Source organism: Eptesicus fuscus, chromosome 19, assembly GCF_027574615.1.
Source record: "Eptesicus fuscus isolate TK198812 chromosome 19, DD_ASM_mEF_20220401, whole genome shotgun sequence".
NCBI classification, from domain to species: domain Eukaryota; kingdom Metazoa; phylum Chordata; class Mammalia; order Chiroptera; family Vespertilionidae; genus Eptesicus; species Eptesicus fuscus.
In genome coordinates, this window is record NC_072491.1 from 8,758,046 (window position 1) to 8,781,047 (window position 23,002).

General features: G+C 42.9%; 1 protein-coding gene across 1 annotated transcript in view; it reads right to left on the reverse strand.

The window, feature by feature from the left end:
- Nucleotides 1–18,532: 18,532 nt before the first annotated feature.
- CDH17 (cadherin 17) overlaps nt 18,533–23,002 on the reverse strand; it is a 75,363-nt gene continuing 70,893 nt past the window's right edge. Inside the window, exon 18 of the mRNA XM_054708357.1 lies at nt 18,533–19,353. Coding sequence (XP_054564332.1) covers nt 19,253–19,353 — 101 coding nt within the window. The 3' untranslated portion in view covers nt 18,533–19,252. The remainder of the gene's footprint in view (nt 19,354–23,002) is intronic.

Below are 23,002 nucleotides of genomic sequence, written 5' to 3' on the forward strand. Positions count from 1 at the left end.
ATAAACAGAGCCTAGAGGTTTGTTTAAATGCAGGGTGTAACCTGGTGGAATAATGTATTATCTGGAACAAGTGAAATACTACTGACTCTATGTGTATCCGATGGAAATATTAAAAAATTTCATTGTCTTCTTGGAACATTTTTGTTCCAAGTACTTCCATGTCTTCTTGGAACATTTTTGGCCATAATGTTTACTTTTCAAAAGTAGGGGTGATGTTATAGCCAGCTCTGTGGTTTACTGGTGTGATGTATAGTAATAGTAAAACATACGTATCTTTATTTGATATTGTCAGAATTGTCAGTTATTTCCTAGCCTGAGTGTGGCAGCAATTTTACATTTCCTCATTGTTTTTATTTCATAGTAATTTTTGAAAAATATTTCAACACCTATAGTAAATGATGAGAGAAAAAGAACTCTAGAAAGAGGGAGAGAAAAGAGAAAGTAGGCAAATGGATAAGAAAGAAGAAAACAGTCCAGTTAAAGGCCAATAAGCGTAAAGATTAAGTGAAAAATCTTGCATCGGTCTCTAATATGACTTTTAGGTAGAATCTTTCCTTATTAAAAATTTTCCAAGAAGGTATCAGGATCACCTCTGGCCAGAGACTAAATCATCTTTGATTGACATCAACATGACGTATTTGTGCAGGCCCGTGGGTAACAGAGCAGAACCTCCATTACAGATCAAGAGGACTGCCTGCCTGGGAACCTTTGCCATCATGTGCATAAGGGTCTGGACATGGAAAGAGAAGATATAACCTTCCTCCCTACAAAGTACTTCCTGATCATTCATCATCCTACAATTGGGAGTTCATCATCTGTTTTAATAATTCCTTTCTAATTGCTGTTTATAGAAATACTAGAGGCCCGATGCACGAAATTCGTGCAAGAGTAGGCCTTCCTTCCTTCAGCTGCTGGCACCAGCTTCCCTCTGGCACCCGGAACCCGGACTTCCCTCCAGCCACCAGCAAGCACCCAGGACCCGAGCTTCCCTTGCAGCCCCGGCTTCGTCCAGAAGGTCATCCGGAAGGACGTCAGGTCTAATTAGCATATTACTCTTTTATTATTATAGATGCCTTTTGTCACCATTGAGCTACCACTTACTGAGAGTTTAGTATGTGCCTGATCTTTTGCAGATACCATTCTGTAAGGCCTCTCTACTCTATCCACTAGGCAAATATCAGTGGACTCTACTCATTTCTTGTACCTCTCCTCAGCAATACTTGAAGGGCATGTTTACTTGAGGTCATTATAAGCTTAACAAAAGGATTTGCTGAAAATAACTGAACTTGCATTTTGGAATTAATATATGCAGCATAATCGTCTTGATACGCCAAAGTTGTGGGTTTGATCCCTGGTCAGAGCACATAAAAGAAGCAACTAGTGAATGCACGAATAGATGGAGCAAGAGATTAATGTTTCTCTCTCACGCTCCCTCTCTAAAATCAATAAATAAAAATGTAAAAAAATATATATATGCAGCATAATAGCATACTTATTTACAAATAGTTCATATTGTGATTCTAACAGTAACATCCACTCATTTCACAGTGGAATGTAGGGGAAACCCATATTCCAGTATCACTAGAACCATTTGCCATAATATTTGAATTCAGATCATCTTTTTTAAAAATATATTTTATGGATTTTTTTACAGAGAGGAAGGGAGAAACATTGATGAGAGAGAAACATCAATCAGCTGCTTCCTGCACACCCCCTACTGGGGATGTACCTGCAACCAAGGTACATGCCCTTGACCAGAATCGAACCTGGGACCCTTGAGTCCTCAGGCCGACGCTCTATCCACTGAGCCAAATCGGTTAGGGCTTTTTTTTTTTTTTTTGGTCTTAATCTATCTCTGGTCCTATTTCCCTGATCCATGCTGCTCCACTAGATCTACTTCAGGTTGATAATTTTAACATCAGAGTGTATGTGATTTGCAGATGGCTTTTAGTTTTTCTCATTGCAATTGCTCAAAATTTAGGTGCTAGAGTATGGTAAATGTCAATTTTCAAACTTAAGATTCCTCTCCGCGATCCTTGCCTTTGTATGTGGAACTCCTCTGCCTGAAATCCCACCTTAACGTTCCTGTTCGACACACTCCTATATGCCTTTCCAGACCCACTTCAAATGTGATGCCCACCCTTCGCTTCCCAGCGAATCCACGCTTCCTCTGTGCTCCCAGAGTACCTTCTGCATAGTAGTGACTGGATCGCAATGGTTTGCACATATGCTCATTTCTCCCATTAAGTGTGAGCCCCCTTGAAAGAAGGGAATGTGTTTACCATTTCTATACCGTTAGCCAGCGAGGGTTTCTGGCACAGAACAGGTGATCAAGAAATGACTGGGGAGTCACCGGGGCAGCTTTTTACCTCATCACCTGTATTTCTGTTCTCTGGTTATTTCCACCCTTCTTGCTATTAACCAAGCATGTGTATTGCAGGAAATGCGAAGGATGTGTTTCTGGAGCCGTGTCAATGCTAAGGACTTTTACAAAATGTCCCTGAATGCCTTCTACAAAACTACCTTCTGAAACGATAGTGGAGAGAGTTTTACAGGGTTTATCCATCTGGATGAAAAGCCCAGTTTGGCTGTTTAACCGCCGCATGTTCATGACTCACGGGAAGACTATAAAAACCCACATGACCCCAGGCAGAGGCAGGAGCAGCAGAAATCCACAACATGCCTTATTCAGAGCCTCGGGGGCTATTCCTGGAAGCATGCGCAGCCGGCTTGTAAATACCTCATCACTTTGAAAATGTTTACGATTCTATGACCAGCTGTCAAAACAGCAGAATGAGGGCCTGGAACTCTGCCACCCAGGGGTTTGGGTCATGCAGACAGACTCACAGGCGTAGATGCGTGGAGGAAAGGCTTGCTTTTGACTTTTGCTTTATAAGTTCAGGAAATGGGGCAAAGCCGCCGAAGTCGGGTTCCATCTGGTTCACTCTCGGCAAGCCGGGGTCTTGTGGTTCTGTGAGGCCTCCCATGATTCCATTTCTTTTCCAAGCTGATGTCATCCTGGAGACGGGCGCTCATCCTGACTTGGCAGCACACTTCTTGGCTGTAAGGTCGCTCGGGGCTCTATGCTTTTCTCACATTTATCTTTGTTTTGGATTACTGAATGCTGAATCCACGCCTTGGCCACTTTATCCCCCCACTCTCCTATCTTTTCTTCATAAGGAGATCATGAAATGGTTATGCCGAATAAAGATGGTTATGCCGAAACCGGTTTGGCTCAGTGGATACAGCGTTGGCCTGCGGACTGAAAGGTCCCAGGTTCGATTCCGATCAAGGGCATGTACCTTGGTTTCGGGCACATCCCCAGTGGGGGGTGTGCAGGAGGTGGCTGATTAATGTTTCTAACTCTCTATCCCTCTCCCTTCCTCTCTGTAAAAAATAAATAAAATATATTTTTTAAAAAAAGAAAAGTAGATGGTTATGAGTTATGTTGTTAATAACTTGGTGAGACCTTTCTCCATTTCTCTCTCTCTCTCTCTCTCTCTCTCTCTCTCTCTCTCTCTCTCTCTCTCTCTCTCTCTCCAGTTTGATCATATATTCCCTAGTCATTAGGCAGAATTATTAAACTGGTAGTTTCAAGGGGCTTATCTGGACAGGGGACTAACTGTTGAGAAAGGCAACACAGCCTATGAGATGTTGCTGTTTTGGAGGCAGAAGATCTAGATTTGAGTCTTCGTGCTGTGATTTGCTGTGGCACGTTTTTGTCCTCTCTCAACTTATATCCTTTGTGAAATGGTGCTAATAAAACATTCAGTACCTGGAGGGCTCGGGGAGGATCTCAGTAGAATATTCACCAGTTTTCCAGGGGTGTCCTTTCGGGGCCACAGTCTCTACTGATTGGTCGGCATAGAATAGGGGGTCATTAATTATTACATCTGGTCCTGAGGCAGCCATGGCATAGCTTTGTTTGATTTTGCTGCTTTTCTGGGCCTGGGGTGGAAACACAACTGGGGCCTAGATGTCATCTCTATTTGATCAAAACTCTGTCTCTGTGGTCAACAGCCCGAAGGCTTCGTTCCTCAGATTATTGGATGGGGGTCAGAACCTCACTGTCCTGAGGACTTAATGCTTAAGGGAGTGGTCATGCAAGGGCTTATCTGGGAGTCCTATGAGGCTATTCTCCGGCCCCTTGTTCCTTCTCTAAGGGGTCTACCACGTGACTAGCAACATGCCAGGGGAGGGAAGGTCATGGGAGGGTCCAAACCACACCACCAATGATATGCGAGGGGAAGGAAGGTCACTCTGGGGATGAGTTCTCACCCTACGATACTTGTCCTCCCCATTTTGCCAATTTCTAGGCCTATTGTTCCTGCTCTGCTCATGTCTGCCTAACTGCTTACTACATCATATATTAATTATATCTTCTATAATAATAAAAGCGTAATATGCTAAGTAGATCGGACAGCTGAACGACCTTCTGGATGACCTTCCGGACGAAGCTGGGGCTATGATGGCCGAGCCCCTTGCACAAATTTTGTGCACCGGGCCTCTAGTATATATATAAAACATTTGGACTTTTGGGTTGTTTCCACCTTTCGGCTATAGTGAATAGCGCTGTGTTTGAGTCCCTGTGTTCAAATCTTTGGGTATGTACCTAGGAGTGGAATTGCTGCTACCCGTCCATTGTTATGTGTACACCTTTTACCAAGGCTGCTATTTGAGCCCCGGTGACTCTATCTGCCAATTCGGCTTCCAGAGAAAAATCAATAACCGCTTTAAATTAAAGATCAGTGGAAGGATTTAAGAGGATCGCCTAAATCCATCTCGGCCAAAGCTAAAGAAGTTGGCTCCTGGGAAGAGTCAGGAAACTGGCCTGCATGCTTCCCTTGCTCCCTTTTCTTCACAATAAGGATCTCGGCCAGATTGTGAACTTCCTCCGATGGGCTGGGTGAACTTGGCTGTGGTGAGCCCACGGATGTGTATAAATGTGAGCACAGGTGCTGGATTTCGGGGACATCTATGAACGCATTTCCAAAGGGCGAGCCCGCAGGGTGTGTCTGTCCCCGTATGTTTGTATTCTCTTGTTGGAAGTCTTCCAGCTGGGTGACTTGTTGTTTGCATTGGCTGCCATGTAAGCATTATCTAGAACAAAGTTTGAAAAGTAGAACAGCAGAGGGGGAAACAGAAAGGATTTGATACTAGCCAAGCTTAAGGCCAGTTCTCTGAATTACAACATGCTACCTGTCCTGTGACGACCTTGGTCTCGGTAGAAGGTTTTCTGTCTTCCACCAGGTGGATGCCCTGCCGACTAAATTGGGAAACATGTCACTGTGGCAGTTTTAAGACCCGAAGTCACCCTTGGCTTTGGTTAGGACGAATTCTAGGAAATGGATGCTGTTTTAAACAACACATGTCCCAGAGTTCTCCTTTGGCAAGCTGCTCTGTCTTGGAAAGTTAAGCATGTGCTTTATGTTAGTCAAAGGGAGGAGCAGAGGGACATACAAGGTATTAAAAATAGTTGTGGGCCGTCAGGAGTCCTCCCCTTACACCTTGGCCTTTTAATTCAAGAACGGTTACTTCTGATGCGTGCTAACGGAGGCCAACAGCCTCTGCAAGAGCGAGGTTTCTCACTCTCTGGGCTATGAATCCTCAGAGCTCCCCCCTCCCCTCAGACTCGGATTTTCCACTGGGGAGGTCACTGACAGTGGAGCAATTAAACAGAGATGAGGTTGCTGAGGTAGTTAAGTTTCTGTCCATAAATCTTGGTGAGAACCTTGCACGGGCCCTGCTTAAATCATTTTCTTTCAGAATCCCAAGGTCAACAGGAAAATCCCTTTGGTAGCCAGCCTGCCATTTTGATTCTTCACTTGTCCTCTTCATCAATCTGACCAGGTCTTTTACCTGGTGATGATTTTCGTAAGAGAGCTGAATTCGCATCTTGGGATTTCATGCATCTTTTAGTAACGCATGCTGAAGGAAAACTGCCAGGAGGCATCTAGAAGTATGGGATTCAGATCCAGAAAAATAATTAGCAAACAATCCAAGGAAAACGTCAAGTTTTAAACTCTGTGGTTCCGAAGGAAGCTTCCCTTCCCATCTCAACTCCACAAAAAGCGCTCCTGTAGCACCTAACAGTTTGCAAAGCCCCTTCGTTTACTAGGCATCAGGCATCGTGAGGTGTAATCTCCCAAACGTAATCCCTGCTTTACAGATAAAAGAATAGGGGATCAGGAGGAAATAGAGCTAGTGATCAGCAGTCTGGGTTCAGAAGTAAACTGAACTAGGAGTAAATCCTGGCTCCACCTCCATCAAGTTAATTGATTTCTCTTTGCCTAGTTTCCACATCTTTAAAATGGACCCAATGAGGGGGGTGAGGGCAGGAGTGGAAAGGGTTGGGAGGGTAATGGGGGGGTAAGGACACATATGTAATACCTTAATCAATAAAGAGATTAAAAATAAATAAAATAAAATGGACCCAATGAAACCTTAGTAACTAGGTCTTCTGGTTGCCAAGAGGGTTAAATGAGTTTATATGTAGATTTAACTATTTAACTGCCCACAACTATTTTTAATACGTTGTATGTCCCTGTGCTCATCCCTATGACTAACATAAAGCACATGCTTAACTTTCCAAGATTTAACTTCACCCTCTGCCATGACATGTTTTTGTTGTTGTTGTTTCGTTTTTTTAAATATATTTTTATTGATTTCAGAGAGGGAGGGAGAGGGAGAGAGAGAGAGATAGTAACATCAATGACGAGAGAGAAACATTGATTTGGTTGCCTACTGCACGCCGCCTCCTGGGGATCGAGCCCGCAACCCAGGCATTGCCCTGACTGGGAATCGAACCGTCCTGACCTCCTGGTTCATAGGTTGGCACTCAATCCCTGAGCCACCAGCCAGGCCGCCGTGACATGTTTTAATCCTTTGGCTTCTGTTCTCATAATAGGCTCCTATCTGCTCGCATCCATTAAAGTGAGGCCACAAAATTGAGTCCATCCAACCATCCACAATCTAGGCCATTTCACTGGAAAATTTTCATAAAACTCCTTTTTCTCTTTGTTGAAATGGTGATAAGAACGGTTTCAATCTCAATGGGCTGTCAAGAGGACAAAGTGAGATAATAAGTTCAGTGCCTTTGTTAGGGGCAGAAATAGAATAGTGGGGATTAGCTATCATTATAAGAAATATTAATCATGCTCTGTGAACTGTGATTCTTTTGTTCTGATTAAAGGAAGCACATTCTGACCTGGCTGGGAGTTGTATGCTCTGGAGTTAACCTCGAAATGCTGTCCATTCTCCTTATCTGAGAACTGCCTCTCCTTATGGAAAGATTAACCACCTCGTTGCCGAAACAATGGAGTTCCAGAGTGCAACCACCTAGGCACTGCCCTTCACAGCCCCCCCCCAGCCCGAATTGCCTGTACCCTGTGACCATTATACCCATTCCTGTAATGCTTCCCCGTGTAATCCCTGTCCTTCCACCCAATATGAGCAGTTTATGGGGGTGGGGGGAAGCGCAGATTTTTGTGTGGATGACCTGCTGCTCTCCCATGTTGCTGGCAATATTGGAAAATAAAGCACCCATCTACGATTCAACCCTGTCTCTGCTTAATTGACTCAAGTAGTAGCAGGTAGCCTGGACCTATTCGTTGTTTGGTTTCACCTTTAATCAATATACTATTTACTATCTATTATTATTTTTTACTATCACTTAACCTTTAAAATCTATACTAATTTCCTTGCCATTCTACATTTCTCAAGGAGGGAAAAAAATGATCTGTCTTTACTTTGCATAAGAAAAATTTACAAGAATAATTATTCTTAAACTGTATCCATTTATTTTCTACTTTCAGACTTGACCATTGACTTAATTGCGCCATGTACACTGCAATTCATGTATGAGAGGACCAAGCATTCTGGAAGGACATCTCCAAGGCAGCACTATTTACAGTGTGACCTTGGGCAAGTCACTTGACCTTTTTGTGCCTCAGTTTCTTCAGCTGTTAAACAAGAGAATCCAACTAAAGTGTCTTTTAGCACTAAGATAACATGTTTAAAATCTTGCCACGTGTGTAGATACAGATGAGTATTATCTCTCCATCATAATTATTTTTATTATTTAAAACTGATGCTGTTGTAATAACCAGGTTATTATTTAACAGGAAAGGAGGGAAAGGGAAGACCAAATAATGTAAGTATGCCATTTACACAGCTTTACCAAAAAGCTGAATGTAACATTCTCCACGTCTATTCCCTGCTGATTGGTGGGGGACAGGACTATTCAAAGGCACTTTAGACACATGCCCAGTAAGGTCTGAATGCCGTGGGAAAATGCTTGCCTGTCAATCACACCTGGAAACAGGTAATTGGCCAGGATGGGCACGGCCACTGCAAGCATGTGAAATCTAAATACCTACATAAACTTCTAGACAAAGGAGCCATTCTGCCTTGGCTCCAGGGTGCCTGGCTCTTGGGACTCCAGATTTAGAACCAGATTTCCTTACAAAGCTGTGAAGTTCCCTCAACACACTGGGAACCCTCTTAGTCACACCTTTTCCTTGGAGATTTCCCCTGTTCTTCTGCTCCATCACCTCTGGTTTCTCTCGAGGCCTATGGGTAATTCTTGGAACTTACTTCCACCATCATCCTGGTTATTCTCTTAGTTGCTTTTTTGATCGCTACTTCTTGGATTCTATGACTTAGATTTTTTCAAGTCTGGTGATTCTTGGCTGCCTGTTCCTAGTTAAGTGTGGAAGCTGTGTGTTTACAAAAACATTGACAGTCAATAGACCGATCATGTATTATATTCCAGGCACTATTGAGTCCTTGGGACTTGAAAGAGAACATGCAAATGGAAATAATGTAAGTCTAGAACGATAATTATACGTACAGAACTATAAATGTTTATATACAAGGGACAGTAGTGGCACAAAGGAGTAATCAGCTCCCCTTAGGCAGACTGCCCTTCTATACTAATAACGATAATAGTGTCAATAGCAGTATTACTATTTGGTAAACTCCTACTCTGTACAAGTACTATTAAATATCTATTTAAGCCCAGCTGGCATGGCTCAGTGGTTGAGCATAGACCCATGAAACAGGAGGTCATAGTGATTACAAGCTGAGCGAAGAGGTTTGAGGAGAAGAAATGCAACTTGTGCCCAGCCGGTGTGGCTCAGTTGGTTGCGTGTCATCCCATGCATCAAGAGGTCTCCAAATTTGATTCCTGGTCGGGGCACATGCCTGGGTTGTGGCCTTGATCCCCAGTAGGGGGCGTGCAGGAGGCAGCTGATTAATCTCTCACTTCCATCTCTCTCTTCCTCTCCCTTCCTATCTCTCTCAAATCAATACAACATATTTTTTTAAAAAGAAATGCAACTTGTAACTAAGACACTTGCCATACACTGCAGGCTTGGGGAAGGCTTTCCCATTAAGGGGAACCTTGAACTGAGACCTAAATATGGAGTTAACTAGACGGAAGGCTAGAGAGAGGGGCGTCAGGAGCAGAGAGCTCCCAATAAAGGGAATCGCATGCGCATCGGTCCTGCGGGGAAGAAAAGAGAGAAAGCCGAGTTTGAGGACAGCCAGCGGCCAATGCTGACCGGTCTTGGGGACAGCAGGAGGCCGTGACAGAACCTCTGGGAGGCTGTGGAGACGGATTACGATTTGGCAGTTGCCTCCACACTTAGGTCTCACGGTAGAGAAGTACTCTGGCACGAAGGACCCCGGCTTTCTGTGGGAAGTTAATGTGATCATGTGTTTCAGCATCTCGTGCGAGGCTTGCCCCGTGCCCCGGTATCTGCTGGTTTGGGTCTTCATCTCCCGGACCCCTCATCCTTCCCTTTTGCTGCACTCCTGACTCTGTGGCTTAGACCGAAGGGAGCAAGAACGCCCAGGTTGCACTAAGAACTGGGATGTGGTGGCCCCAGTTTCCCTGCACTCTTTGTAAAGGGGCTTTCTTCCCCTCCCTCCCTCCCTCTCCCCGCCCCATAGAGTGACTCACCATAACAGAGAGGCAGACGCTGGAGTACATTTGGCCAGAGCCGGTAGCACGTTGTGTTGCAGAGTTCGTTGGCTCTCCTAGGCCGGGCTTCCAGAAGCAATTCACATAAGAGAGGGACCAGGGGCCAGGGCCCGTGGACCTGCCAGAATTGAGGTGGATGGCAGCCATGTCCCCATCTGGCACTTCCCTTCCCCACGTTGCCAGGAAAGCACAGGAGGTTGCCTGCTGCTGGAAAACAGGCTGCCTGGCTTGCATTCACCTCGTTTATCTGGGTCTCTGCACGGGGGCATGGCCTCCCTCCACCATAGAGTTGCCACGTTCGGATTGTTTGACTTTGGCATTTTAACTTGTTTTTATTTCTATAAGTAAAAAAGGATGGATAATAATCAGAGGCCTGTTGGTTATTTGAGAACATCCGATAAGAATTACAGGGATCAGCCGAAACCGGTTTGGCTCAGTGGATAGAGCGTCGGCCTGCGGACTCAAGGGTCCCAGGTTCGATTCCGGGCAAGGGCATGTACCTTGGTCTCGGGCACATCCCCAGTAGGAGGCATGCAGGAGGCAGCTGTTCGATGTTTCTCTCCCATCAATGTTTCTAATTCTCTCTCTCCCTTCCTCTATGTAAAGAACCAATAAAATAAAATAAAAAAATTAAAAAAGAAAACAATTACAGGGATCAGTCAGTCTTTGACCCGTGGAAAGAAAGGAAACACATTCAGAGACTGAGAAGACCCAGCTGAGGAGCTGCAGTGAAAGCAGGCGAATGTTAGCAGCATTTTGGGATCCTTCCAAAACTTCCTCCAAACTGGACTGGCTCTCTCTCTCTCTCTCTCTCTCTCTCTCCTGGCCCACTCCTCATTTGGAATGTACCTTCAATAAACCCCATTCTGCTCTACTTAAAAAACAACAACACTGGCCTGGCTTTATAGAGCTCAGGGCTCTTACAGCAGAGCTATTTCTTTACCTGCGTGGGGCCCTAAACACTGAACAGTGTATAAACCAACACACTAATCACCTAACCCGAGCCCAGCGCTTTCGGGGTCCTGGATCCCAGAGGGGGGGCTCCCAATGGAGTGGGACAAGCATTGATCGTCGACCTCAGCGGGAACTCCAGCTGCCCTAACAGAGGTTTGACCAAGACATGACGTCAGAGCAGAAGCCAGCCACGTTTGCATGGGGAGGTCAGAGGAAGCCTCGGAAGGCGCTCTGATCCCCACACCCTTTTGGAGAAGGGCCCTGGGTAAGTCTCTCACTTCACAGAGAATTTGTTTACAGTGCGTGACGGCTCAGGGTCCCCTAACTCTGCTTCTCTCGCGGTCATCACGGCGGTGTGTCCTCGCCAGAGAAAGGCTGCTGGAGGGGCTACTGGCTTAGTGGTAATCATTAACATTTATTGAGTTCTTATCAGGAGCCAGCCACTGCCCTAAGTAAACCCCATCTCATTCAATCTTAGAACAATCCCACGAGGCAGCCTGACTTAAAGATAAGAAATCTAAGCATTGGAGGGGTTCAGCTGATTGTCCAAAGTCCCCAGTTCAAGGCAGAGGCTGTAAGGTGGGCAGTCTGATGGGAGGGACTTTGCTCTGCATGGGAGCTAGCAAGCTCTGCTTGGTGGGCCGTATCTGACCCACTGCTTGTTTTTGTAAATAAAGCTTTATTGGAACCTAAAACATTTGTTTAGTATTGTCTATGGCTGTTGTCGTGCTGCAAAGGCAGAGCTGAGTAGCTGTGACAGAGACCCTGTGGCCCACAGAGCCTAAAATAGCTGACGCTTTTCAGAAAAAGTTTGCCAACCCCTGCTCTTGAGCACTACGCTAAAAAACCTCCCTGCGGATTAAACCCAAGTCCCAGACTGCGCATTCATCCCTGCCAGCCCCTCAGCCTCCACCCTGCGAGATTCCATTATTGACCTTACACTTCAGCGGACCTTAACATGCTGGCTCAGCTACCTGGATCTAACCCGCATTTAAACAATCCCAAACTTCCTTCTAACACTGTAAACATTTAGGCAAAAATTATATGTGCTGCAACCTTCAGTGGGTGAGACAAATCCTGGAGGTCAAGACCAATGGCTCTGACCGTGTGGCAAGGACAGCCTTCAAGAGCAGTGTACATCTATAGCAATTTATTGTAAAATGTGTTATTCTGTGCGTAGCTCTGCCATAAGCTGACCAGAAAAAAAAAAAAAGATAATTTATCACTCAGCATTTTGGAAAATAGAATACATAAGCAAAACCTCAAGGAGACAAGAATAAATAAAAGCCTACACGAGTCCCTGCCATCTTGCAGGCACCCCAGGAAGGACAAGCAAAGAAGGAGGGATGACGTGGGTGTCTTTTTCCAGCAGTGGGAAGGGGATGTGGCCAGTGGGCACTCAGGCAGGCCTGAAAAGGGTTGTCCATTTTGGGGTGGTGCCTCGGAACCAGGTGAGACCATATACCCCAACCCCACGCAGTCTTTCCCAGGGGGTTTGCCCACATTCAGGGTCACCAGTGCTGCAGTGGTGTGGGAGGGAGATTGGGATGGGAGGCCTGGGGTCAAGTCCCAGCTGTTTTATCGCCTTGTCACCCGAGGAAGTCAATGAAGGTGTGTTGGACAGAGTGAGATAAATACAAGTCCTGGGGCCTAATAGTTCTGTATTTCAATCTCAGCTCTGCCTTTACTTCCAATGTCTTATGCAAGCGACCTCTCTGAAGGCAAGGACTATGTCTTATTCATCCCCGTGTTCCAGTGCCCAGGAAACAATACGTACTCAATGTTGAATGAATGAATCTCTTTGAACCTCAGCGTTGCTGTGAACAGTATATGAGTACGTAAATGTCAAGCCTAAGCATTTAGCAAGTGCTCAGTAAGTATTACAAAGAGGACACTGGGCCCTAACCGGTTTGGCTCAGTGGATAGAGCGTCGGCCTGCAGACTGAAAGGTCCCAGGTTCGATTCCGGTCAAGGGCATGTACCTTGGTTGCGGGCACATCCCCAGTGGGGAGTTTGCAGGAGGCAGCTGATGGATGTTTCTCTCTCATCGATGTTTCTAACTCTCTATCCCTCTCCCTTCCTCTCTGTAAAAAATCAATAAAATATATTAGCCCTAACCGGTTTGGCTCAGTGGATAGGGCGTCGGCCTGCGGACTCAAGGGTCCCAGGTTTGATTCCGGTCAAGGGCATGTACCTTGGTTGCGGGCACATCCCCAGTAGGAGGTGTGCAAGAGGCAGCTGATGGATGTTTCTCTCTCATCGATGTTTCTAACTCTCTATCCCTCTCCCTTCCTCACTGTAAAAAAATCAATAAAATATATATTTAAAAATAAATAAATAAATAAAAATAAAAATAAAATATAAAAAAAAAAAAGAGGAAAACGGGCCCAGCTGGCGTGGGTGAAGAGGAAGACCCTCACTGAGGAGCTATTATGTGATGCTGTTTCCCTTTACCCCCCACTGAGAGGCATGAGGAATGTGTCTTCTGAAGAGCAGGCCCCGGAGCCAGACGGCCTTGTGAAAAATAAGCCAATCTGTGCTTTGGAATGTTCTAATGTGGAAACCCATATCCAAGAAAGGGCTATGAAAAATATTATCTTTGCTATTTTTAGAAGCAACCACCATCTTTTCTCTGAGCAATAAGCCTAATGTTCAGACTTATGACTCAAGCGCTGTAAGCGAATGAAATCTTTATCAGATTAATATTTTCAAAATATTATCCCTATCGCATTTGCAGTCTTGCTCAGGATAACTCTGCCAAGAGGGCTTCATTTGCTGGAGAGAGTGACAGATGAAGAGGAGAGAGGGCCTTGGGGGTGGCGGTGAAGGCAGAGAGCTCGCCGGCCACTGGGCCAAGCTCTTACAGCTATAGAACCTCTGAGGACTTAAAGCACCTCCGATGGCCAGGCTCTCTGATCCCCAAACACAGCACCCACAGTGAGAGGCCCACAGGGCTGCTTTAAGAACACCTGTGACCGCCCGGCCAGCGTGGCTCAGTGGTTGAATGTTGATCTATGAACCAGGAGATCACGGTTTGATTCCCAGTGGGGGGGGGGGCGTGCAGGAGGCAGCCGATCAGTGATTCTCTCTCACCATTGATGTTTCTATCTCTCTCTCGCTCTCTGAAATCAATAAAAAATATATTTAAAAAACAAAACAAAACACCTGTGACCAATGTTGTCCAAAGAAGAATTCTGGATAGTTGTGATTTAAAGGATTTTTTGGGGGGCTCCCCTCTGCTTAAAAGTCTTGTCCTCATGGTTCTGTTTAATACCAGAAACATCTATATTTTTGGAATGTCCCTATGATCACACATCTGGGTCTTAAGGCAGCTAGATCCAGGCCTTGATGTGAGAAGGAAAAAAAAAAGAGAATAATAATACTAATGAATATAATTTATCATACACTAACTATCTGTGATACTGTGATCTAAGAAATATATATATTTGGTCTTTGTCCCATTCTGGGCACATATAGTAGTAGCAGTTCCTCTTTATCCACAGGGGACATGTTCCAAGACCCCAGTGGATGCCTGAAAACACAGGTCGTACCCCTAAATATACTATACTGCTCATACACACATACTTTTTCACTTTAAGGAAGCACTTTCTAGCTTCTCTTTGGCATATCCAAATTGCCAGCATCACTACTCTTGTACTTTGGGGCTTTATTTTTCTTCCATTTTGCTTTTGGAACATATGATGTGGTTTAAAAAGCTGGTAATGTCAGCCCTAAAGTTGCTCATCTGAAAGTAATTCCAGTTGAGTAATTCAATGAAACATTTTAGAGCTTTTTCCAGGCGTCAAAACTCTTCACATGGTTTATAAATTCTGCACCCCCAGCTGTTGGGGAGCCTTAACCAAGTCTCTCGGTAGCTCCAAAGGGGTTTTCATACCTTTAGCTTCTTTAAAATATTTTTCAGTTGATCTTATAATCAGGCTCTGATGGCAGCACAATATCAGAGACAGGAACAGCCCAAGGAGGGTAAATGTTATTGTGAACATTCACTGAATCATTTGGTGGGAGAATTTTTGAACCTGGAGTCTGGGAACATCTAAAATTCTTTCTGGCCCTGACTGGTTTGGCTCAGTGGATAGAGCATCGGCCTGTGGACTGAAAGGTCCCAAATTCGATTCCGGTCAAGGGCATGTACCTTGGTTGTGGGCACATCTCCAGTAGGAGGTGTGCAGGAGTCAGCTGATCGATGTTTCTCTCTCATCGATGTTTCTAACTATCCCGCTCCCTTCCTCTTTGTAAAAAATCAATAAAATATATTTTAAAAAATAAATAAATAAAATTTGTTCTGAAGACCTGACAGGATTCTGCTGAGAGAAAATTAATGGAAAGAAAACTGCATATAAAAAGGCTGTAGTGGTTGTTACCACGACTTCCTGTCTGCTTATTAGGAATAAAAGAAGTAATAGTAATTGTGAATTAAATGCATAATTCATTAATCCAGAAAAGTTGATCCTTAGCTAAATTGATAGTGTCCTAATTCAGGGAGCAAATATCCTGTCACCCACCAAGATGACTCTATGGCTAAGGCTCTCATAGCAGAGCAGGCTCCACCGTGTAACATCAGGGTGAAGGCATGCTTACCCTCAACAAACGCTTTTTTCCCTTAATTTTCTCTCATTTCCCTCACTCTCAGAATTTGTCTATGCTTCTTTTATATTCTCACCATTCTGGGGTTTTATAAAAGGGCTATGCACATTACTGATGTTAAGCTCTATTAAAGAGCTGGACATAATGTCAAGAAGAAAACTATTCAGGGCAGAATTCCAGAAAACACAGACTCAAATGACTTCATTCCTAGCTGAATTCTCATATGGCTCTTCAGCCTAGGAATTAGGGTGTTTGGGGAAAACCATTATGGATGCTGACCTCGCTTTTACTGTGCATCACAAAGCAACTCCCAGTGTTCAGAAAGCACCTTAGACAACCATATTTTAGATTCCCTCAAGGGTTTTAGAAGTAGAGATAGATCTCACCAATTATAGTCTCTTTGGTCAACTCTTCCTGCCCTCCCTCCCGCCCCCACCCCCACCAGGTATAATAAAGCACATGATTTGATTCACTTACTTTTTTAAGTACTTGTACAACTTTGAATTTTATGGATTTCCAGACCATATATGTTGAAGGTCAAGACTTGTTACTGTTTTACACATGTTCTGCCTGCCATTCAATAGGCATTTATTTATCTTACTTGTCTAGAAGGATACTTATTATTCTTGTATCTCCATAGAGTATAAAGTCTTGCTTCATTATTTGTTCATGTGTCCACTGGTTTTGGTTTATATGGTTAACAGGCAAAATGTTCAACTCAATTGAATTGAGGCAACTTGTTCTGCCAAAAAGAGCAAATAACTGAACTTCTAGAAGGTCTTAGAACTCTTCCATTTAATTCTGCATTTGCCAAGAAGCTATTTGATTGAAGGTTCTTTGTTGGCAACAAAGTTACAATGATAATAAGACTTGGTCTCCTGCCCTCAAGGAGTTCAGAGTGTGTACTTCATGAGGGTCATGGGAAATAGAAGTGCTCCTACCAGAAAAGGGAATGAATCCTAGCCTGACACTTTTCCTCACAACAGTGTGAAAGTTCAGATGAGGCAGTGGGCTGGTCTCCGGTAGGAAATCAGAGAAGCCTGCCTAGAGGGACCAGTTGCTGGGGTTCTTGTCCCAGCATTAGGAAGGGATGCAGCAATCTGGAGAAAGGAGCTGATGCATAGATTAAGAAGGAGTCCAAGGACGAAAGATAATTTTGAAAAGCATTGGGGGTCAGAGGTGCTTCAGCTAAAGGAGCTAAAGACTATCCCTTTGGCTAAGAACCCCATGCTATTTATTAACACAATTTGTCCTAAGGCAAGGTGGAGATTCTACACTTCAAAGGATAGGGTTTACAGAAGCATTGTCTGGTTGGGGAATAGCCTACAGCTGTTCAGGTGTTTGGCCAACAGGAGGCAATAACATGCAGATTAAGATGCTCTGAGCTGTCTGGCAGCAAGCAATAATCCTATTCAGGTTTGGGGGAAGTGCCGTTTAGTTTAGCCGTTCCAACAGATAATTACATTTTATGACTCAGCCCTTGTTGAGTCTCCAAACTTCACCAACCTTTTGGTGAAACTCTTGTAATTATGACATGCTGGAATTGGTTCCCGGCAACCAGTATTTAAAGTGGTCTTTATGATATTAAAAATGGGTAGGACCCGGTCATGCAAGGAAGAGAAGGTTGGGAGGAAGGGCCCACCCAAGAACGAAACAGCACAAGAAGTATGAATATTAATCAATGATTTTAGATTAAAAGGTTCCATGTGTTCAGCCTATTATTAGGTGATACAAGTTGGTCCAGAGAAGATAACATTAAATTGAGGCAGGAGAGACCTCCTGAGCCCATCTCAGCAGACTTTTTTTTTTTTTAATATATTTTATTGATTTTTTACAGAGAGGAAGAGAGAGAGATAGAGAGTTAGAAACATCGATGAGAGAGAAACATCGATCAGCCGCCTCTTGCACACCCCCTGCTGGGGATGTGCCCGCAACCAAGGTACATGCCCTTGACCGGAATCGAACCTGGGACCCTTGAGTCCGCAGGCTGACGCTCTATCCACTGAGCCAAACCGGTTTCGGCCATCTCAGCAGACTTAAACCCAAAACCAAAACCAAAGGCCTTGGGAATGCCTTGGTCTTTCAGTAATGATAATATGATTTCTTGAAAATAAGCAGGAGAAGCAATAATGCAGTTTTTTTTTTAAGTGACCTAAATGTCAGGTCACAGTCACTCTTGGTCAATAACACACAAGCAAAAATCTCTATAGAAGCTGCTGAGGATGTTAGACTATCCCTTAGGTGGGGGAATCATTTGTGAAGTAAATATGCTTTTGGTGTTTCTGGATTTTGTTCTCTTTGGTTTGTCTTTTAATGTGTGGTGATCCAGGAGAGAGTCTCACCCATCATGAGACTCCCAATCGCCTCTTGTGGAAAACAACAACAAAACGAAACACAGGTAGAGTTTGAAGCACAGGATACAAGGAAGCAATACTGAAGTCTTAGAAACAGAGTTTGAATATTTTCTTTGGTTTTCACTTTTTTCACTTTAAGAATAGGAACCCACAAGCAGGATTATTTATGAAAAATATAACTCCATGGCCTGCTTTAACCATTACTGTAAGAGCACCTTTCTTAGATATGAGTTCTTTTCAGAAAATTCTGAGAGGTTGTGTAACGTCAAATGCTTTCAAGACTCAAATCAGGAGTCAGAAAACAGCTCTGGGATGAGAAATGTTCCCAAATCTCTAAGGTTCTCATTTAAATTTTAAATTTTCTAGCATATTTGCCTTAAACCCATCCCATGGTCACGAGAGCAGTGAAATGTTACTTCATTGTAGACCCCTCCTCTTGGGCTAACTCTACGTGGAAGGCAATTTTGATAAACAGCAGCTAACTACTGTGATCCAGCCCTTTTCTCAACAAATGCAAAGAACGAGGAAACAGAACCAAAGAGATTCGGGCAACAAAACCAACCACAGCCAACATTTATTCTTGATCTTTGTCACTATTTCTTTCATGCTTCCTTATTTTCCTCCACACATTAAATATACAATAACCAAAACTTTATTAATATACACATAAAGAAAACATGGGCAGCATGCAAGTGTAGCAGGTAGTACGTAAACCCAGCCAGTGGTTGTTTCTGCTGTGGGCCTCTATGTGGTCAGTGGAAGGCTTGTGGCACTCCCAAGTAGAAGAACCTCAAACGAAGAGCAACACAAAGCCACACTGAACTACAGAAGGCTAACAACACCCAAGAGTTTCTGTTCAAACTAAGGGACAAAGTTCATCTTTTAATTTTAAATAAAACTTCACTTTGTTTTTTTCTCCAACAAATGTTTTTAAATTAGTGAAATACTAAAGGAGAAAGGAGGGAGACAAAGGATGGATAAGAAGCATAAATTGAATCCAGGAAGTTCTGTGGTGGATGACTGATAAATCTCCTTGATGAAGAAAAAACAAACAAACAAAAAAAAAAACCCCAGGCTATTTCATCATCCCATCTTTCCCTAAAGGGGAAAAACACATATATTTTGGTTTGGGATAAATAGCTAAGGCTTTTGCAGAAGGAAAAGTGTCATGAGAAAATGGAAAATATCTCTGATGTCTATAGCACACAAAATACCTAAAAGGAATAAAATATTAAAGGGCAAGAAGGCATATCTGTAAAAAATTATAGTGCATATGTTGGATGAAAAGCAAAAACTATGGGGTTAAATGGTGGTGTTATCCAAATGGCACTTGTACAAACATTCCTTTTCAAATTCAATTTCTCAGAGGTTTGACTTCAGATGCCTGAGCACTTTCAACATTATCTTTGCCTTTATTCTTCTTCATTCGAATAAACACAACTGTTAAAATTACACCTGAAAGAGAAAACTCAGGGTCAAATAGATGGAATCTTAAAATATATTGTCACATTTATTTATAAAGCAATAAGTACCCTGGTAGGAAGAAGTGACTCATACAACTTCATTTATGCTTGTGGTTCAACACAATTGTTTTGTCCTGGTGAAAAGGGGATTGTAGGCCTTGACCTTCTTGGATAAGTAAGCTTATCACTTTTCTTACTGTCAGTAAGTATGCACCAAGTCCTAAATCATATCTAAGCTGGTAGCTATTGCTTGGTCTCTATCAAAGAATATAGAATCTAATGCCTGCACTATTCTGAAACTTAAGTGTATAAGCATCAGACAGAGTTCCTGAACTTTGTACATCGTCAATAAATGTTGATTCCAGTCTTTCATCCCTTTCCACAGAAGAAATAGTCCAATCAGAACAACCAGAAATCTGTTCTCAGACGTGTTCACCTGCCTAAAGCCCACTTTCACTGTGTCCACATCAAATATCACCTTTTCCTTGTCACCTTCCTCATGGCTCCAGATTGAGACTATCTAACCTCTAAGATTTCCCCCATCTCTGAACCCCTTCAAAATTACATTGTGCCTTTTAGCACTAAATGTGTACTATAAGTCAGAGACCAATATGGAAAAGGGAGTTGTTGTTTTTTAATTAATGTGGCAGTTAAGTTCACAGGAGAAATCATGGCAGAAAAGGCGGGATGCTCAGAGACCCATTTAGAAACGTAAAGCAAGGACCCTGGCAGGTGGCCCCTGGTGGCTCTGGAGCCCCTCCAAAGCAGTGCCCCAATCTGGGGCGGGGAGGGGGGGCGCTAACCCACACACACCTCTGCCACCCACACCAGAGGCCTACATGCTACATCAGTGCATCAGCAGCAGTCGCGACTGAACACCACATCCAGCTGAGCCAGGGGTCTGTCCCACATACCAGTGGGACAATTGTGCCACTGGACCCCACAGAACACCTCTACATAAGGGCACTCTCCATACTGTAAGACATGGCTGATCTACTTAATATGTACGATAAACACAGAGACTTAGGCAAAATGAGGAGACAGAGGAATATGTTCCATACAAAAGTACAAGATAAAACCCCAGAAAAAGGACCAAATGAATGGAGATAAGCAATCTATCCGATAGAGTTCAAAGTAATGATCATAGGATGCTCACTGAGCGCAGGAGAAGTATGGGTATACACAGAAAGAACAAAAAGATAGAAAATGTAAAAGAGAACCAATCAGAACTAAAGAATACAATAAACTGAGATGAAAAATGCACAGAGGGAATCAACAGCAGATTAGCTGATTAAAAAAAATCAGATAAGTGATATGGAAGACAAAGTAATGGAAATCACCCAATTAAAACAGCAAAAAGAATTAAAAAAAAAAAAAAACATGATCAGGAGAGTATAAGAGACCTCTGGGACATTAAGTTTACTAATGTTTGCATTAAAGAGGTTCCAGAAGAAAAAGAACAATGACAGAAAACCTATGTGAAGAAATATTGGCTGGAAAATCTCCCTAGCCTGGCAATGGAAACAGATATCCAAGCTGGGGTGGGGAACCTTTTTTCTGCCAAGGGCCATTTGGATATTTATAACATCATTTGTGGGTCATACAAAATTGTCAACTTATAAATTAGCCTTCTATAGTTTGTCAAACATTTAATTAACTCACCTCTAATGCCTTGGCAGGGTCAGACCAAATGATTTCGAGGGCTTTATATGGCCTGTGGGCCAGACATTCCCCACCCCTGAACAGGGAGCACAGACAATCCCAAACATGATGAACCCAAAGAGACCCACATGAAGACACATCATAATTAAAATGTCAAAAGTTAAAAAACAAAGAGGAAAATCTTAAAAGTAGCAAGAGAAAAAAAAGTTACATACAAAGGAATCCCCATAAAACAATCAGCTGACTTTTCATCAGACACTTTGCAGGCCAGAAGGGAGTGGCACAATATATTTAAAGTGATGAAAGGAAAAACCTTTAACCAAGACATACTCTATCAGATAATCTTATCCTTCAGAATTCAAGGAGAGAAAATGAGTTTCTCAAACAAGCAAAAGCTAAAAGAGTTCGTCACCACTGAACTGGCATTGCAAGAAATATTAAAGAAACTTCTGTGAGCAGAAAAAAAAAGGCCAAAACTAGATATAAGAAAATATATAAAAGGAAAAAATCTCACTAGCAGAGGCAAACATGTAGTAAAACTAGTGGATCAACCACTTATAAAACTAATATAAATGTTAAAAAACGAAAGTTGTAAAATCATTTATATCAACAATAATCAGTTAAGAGATACAAACATACACACACAAAGAAAGATATATAATGTCAAAAACATAAAATGGGTGAGGGATAGAGATGTAGTACTTTTAGAAAGCATTTGAACTTAAGCAACCAACAACTTAAAATAGACTTATATACTACTAGAGGCCCAGCGCATGATTAAATCGTGCCTGTGTAGGGTCCCCTAGGCCTAGCCTGCCATCAGGGCCATGTCCACTGCCCTGCAATACCTCGTATGCTCCGCGGATGCTGCCAGCACCCCACCCCACCCACCGCGAGAGCCGCTGCTTGTTTGGTCGTGACACCGTTACAGTCCTTTTATGATATGGATTATATAATCTCATGGTAACCACAAACCAAAAACCTATAATAGACACACACAAAAATAGAGAAGGAAATCTAAATATAACACTAAAAAAACTCATCAAATCACAAGGGATGAAAGCAAGAGAAAAAGAAAGGAACAGAGAAGAACTACAAATATAACTAGAAAACAACAAACAAAATGGCAAAAAACACATACCTATCAAAATAATTACTGTAAATATAAATAGACTAAATGCTCCAATCAAACAACAGAGGGTGGCTGAAAGGAAAACATATCAAGACCTGTACATAATGTTGTCTACAAAAGACCTAAATATAAACAGACAAAGTGAAGGGATGGAAAAAGACATATGCAAGTGGAAATTAAAAGAAAGCTGGGGTAGCAACACTTAGACAATATAGACTTTAAAACGAAGACTGTGAGATGAGACAAAGGAGGGCATCGCATAATGATAAAGTGCTTAATCCAACAAGAGGATGTAACACTTGTAAACATCTATGCACCGAATGTAGGAGCACCCAAATATGTAAATAAATACTAACTGACATAAAAAGAGAGATCGACAGTTATACAATCATAGTAGGGACTTTAGTACCCCACTTTCATCAAGGAATAGATCATTCAGAGAGAAAATCAACAAGGAAACTTTGACCTTAAAGGACACATTAGACCACATTAACTTAATAGATACATGTTAACATATATATATTTTTAAGTGCACATGAGACATTCCCCAGGATAGAACACATGTAGATCACAAAACAAGTCTCAATAAACTTAAGACTGAAATCATATCAGACATCTTTTTTGACCACAACGGCATGAACTAGAAGTCTACAGGGGGGATAAAACTGGAAAAACACACAAATACATACAGACTCACCAACATGCGTCTAAACTACCAAGGAATCAAATAGGAAATTAGAAACTATCTTGAGATAAATGAAAGCACAACTCTTTGAAATTTACGGGATGCAAGCAAAAGTAGTTCTGAGAGGGAAGTTCCCAGCTATAAAGGCGGACTTAGAAAAGA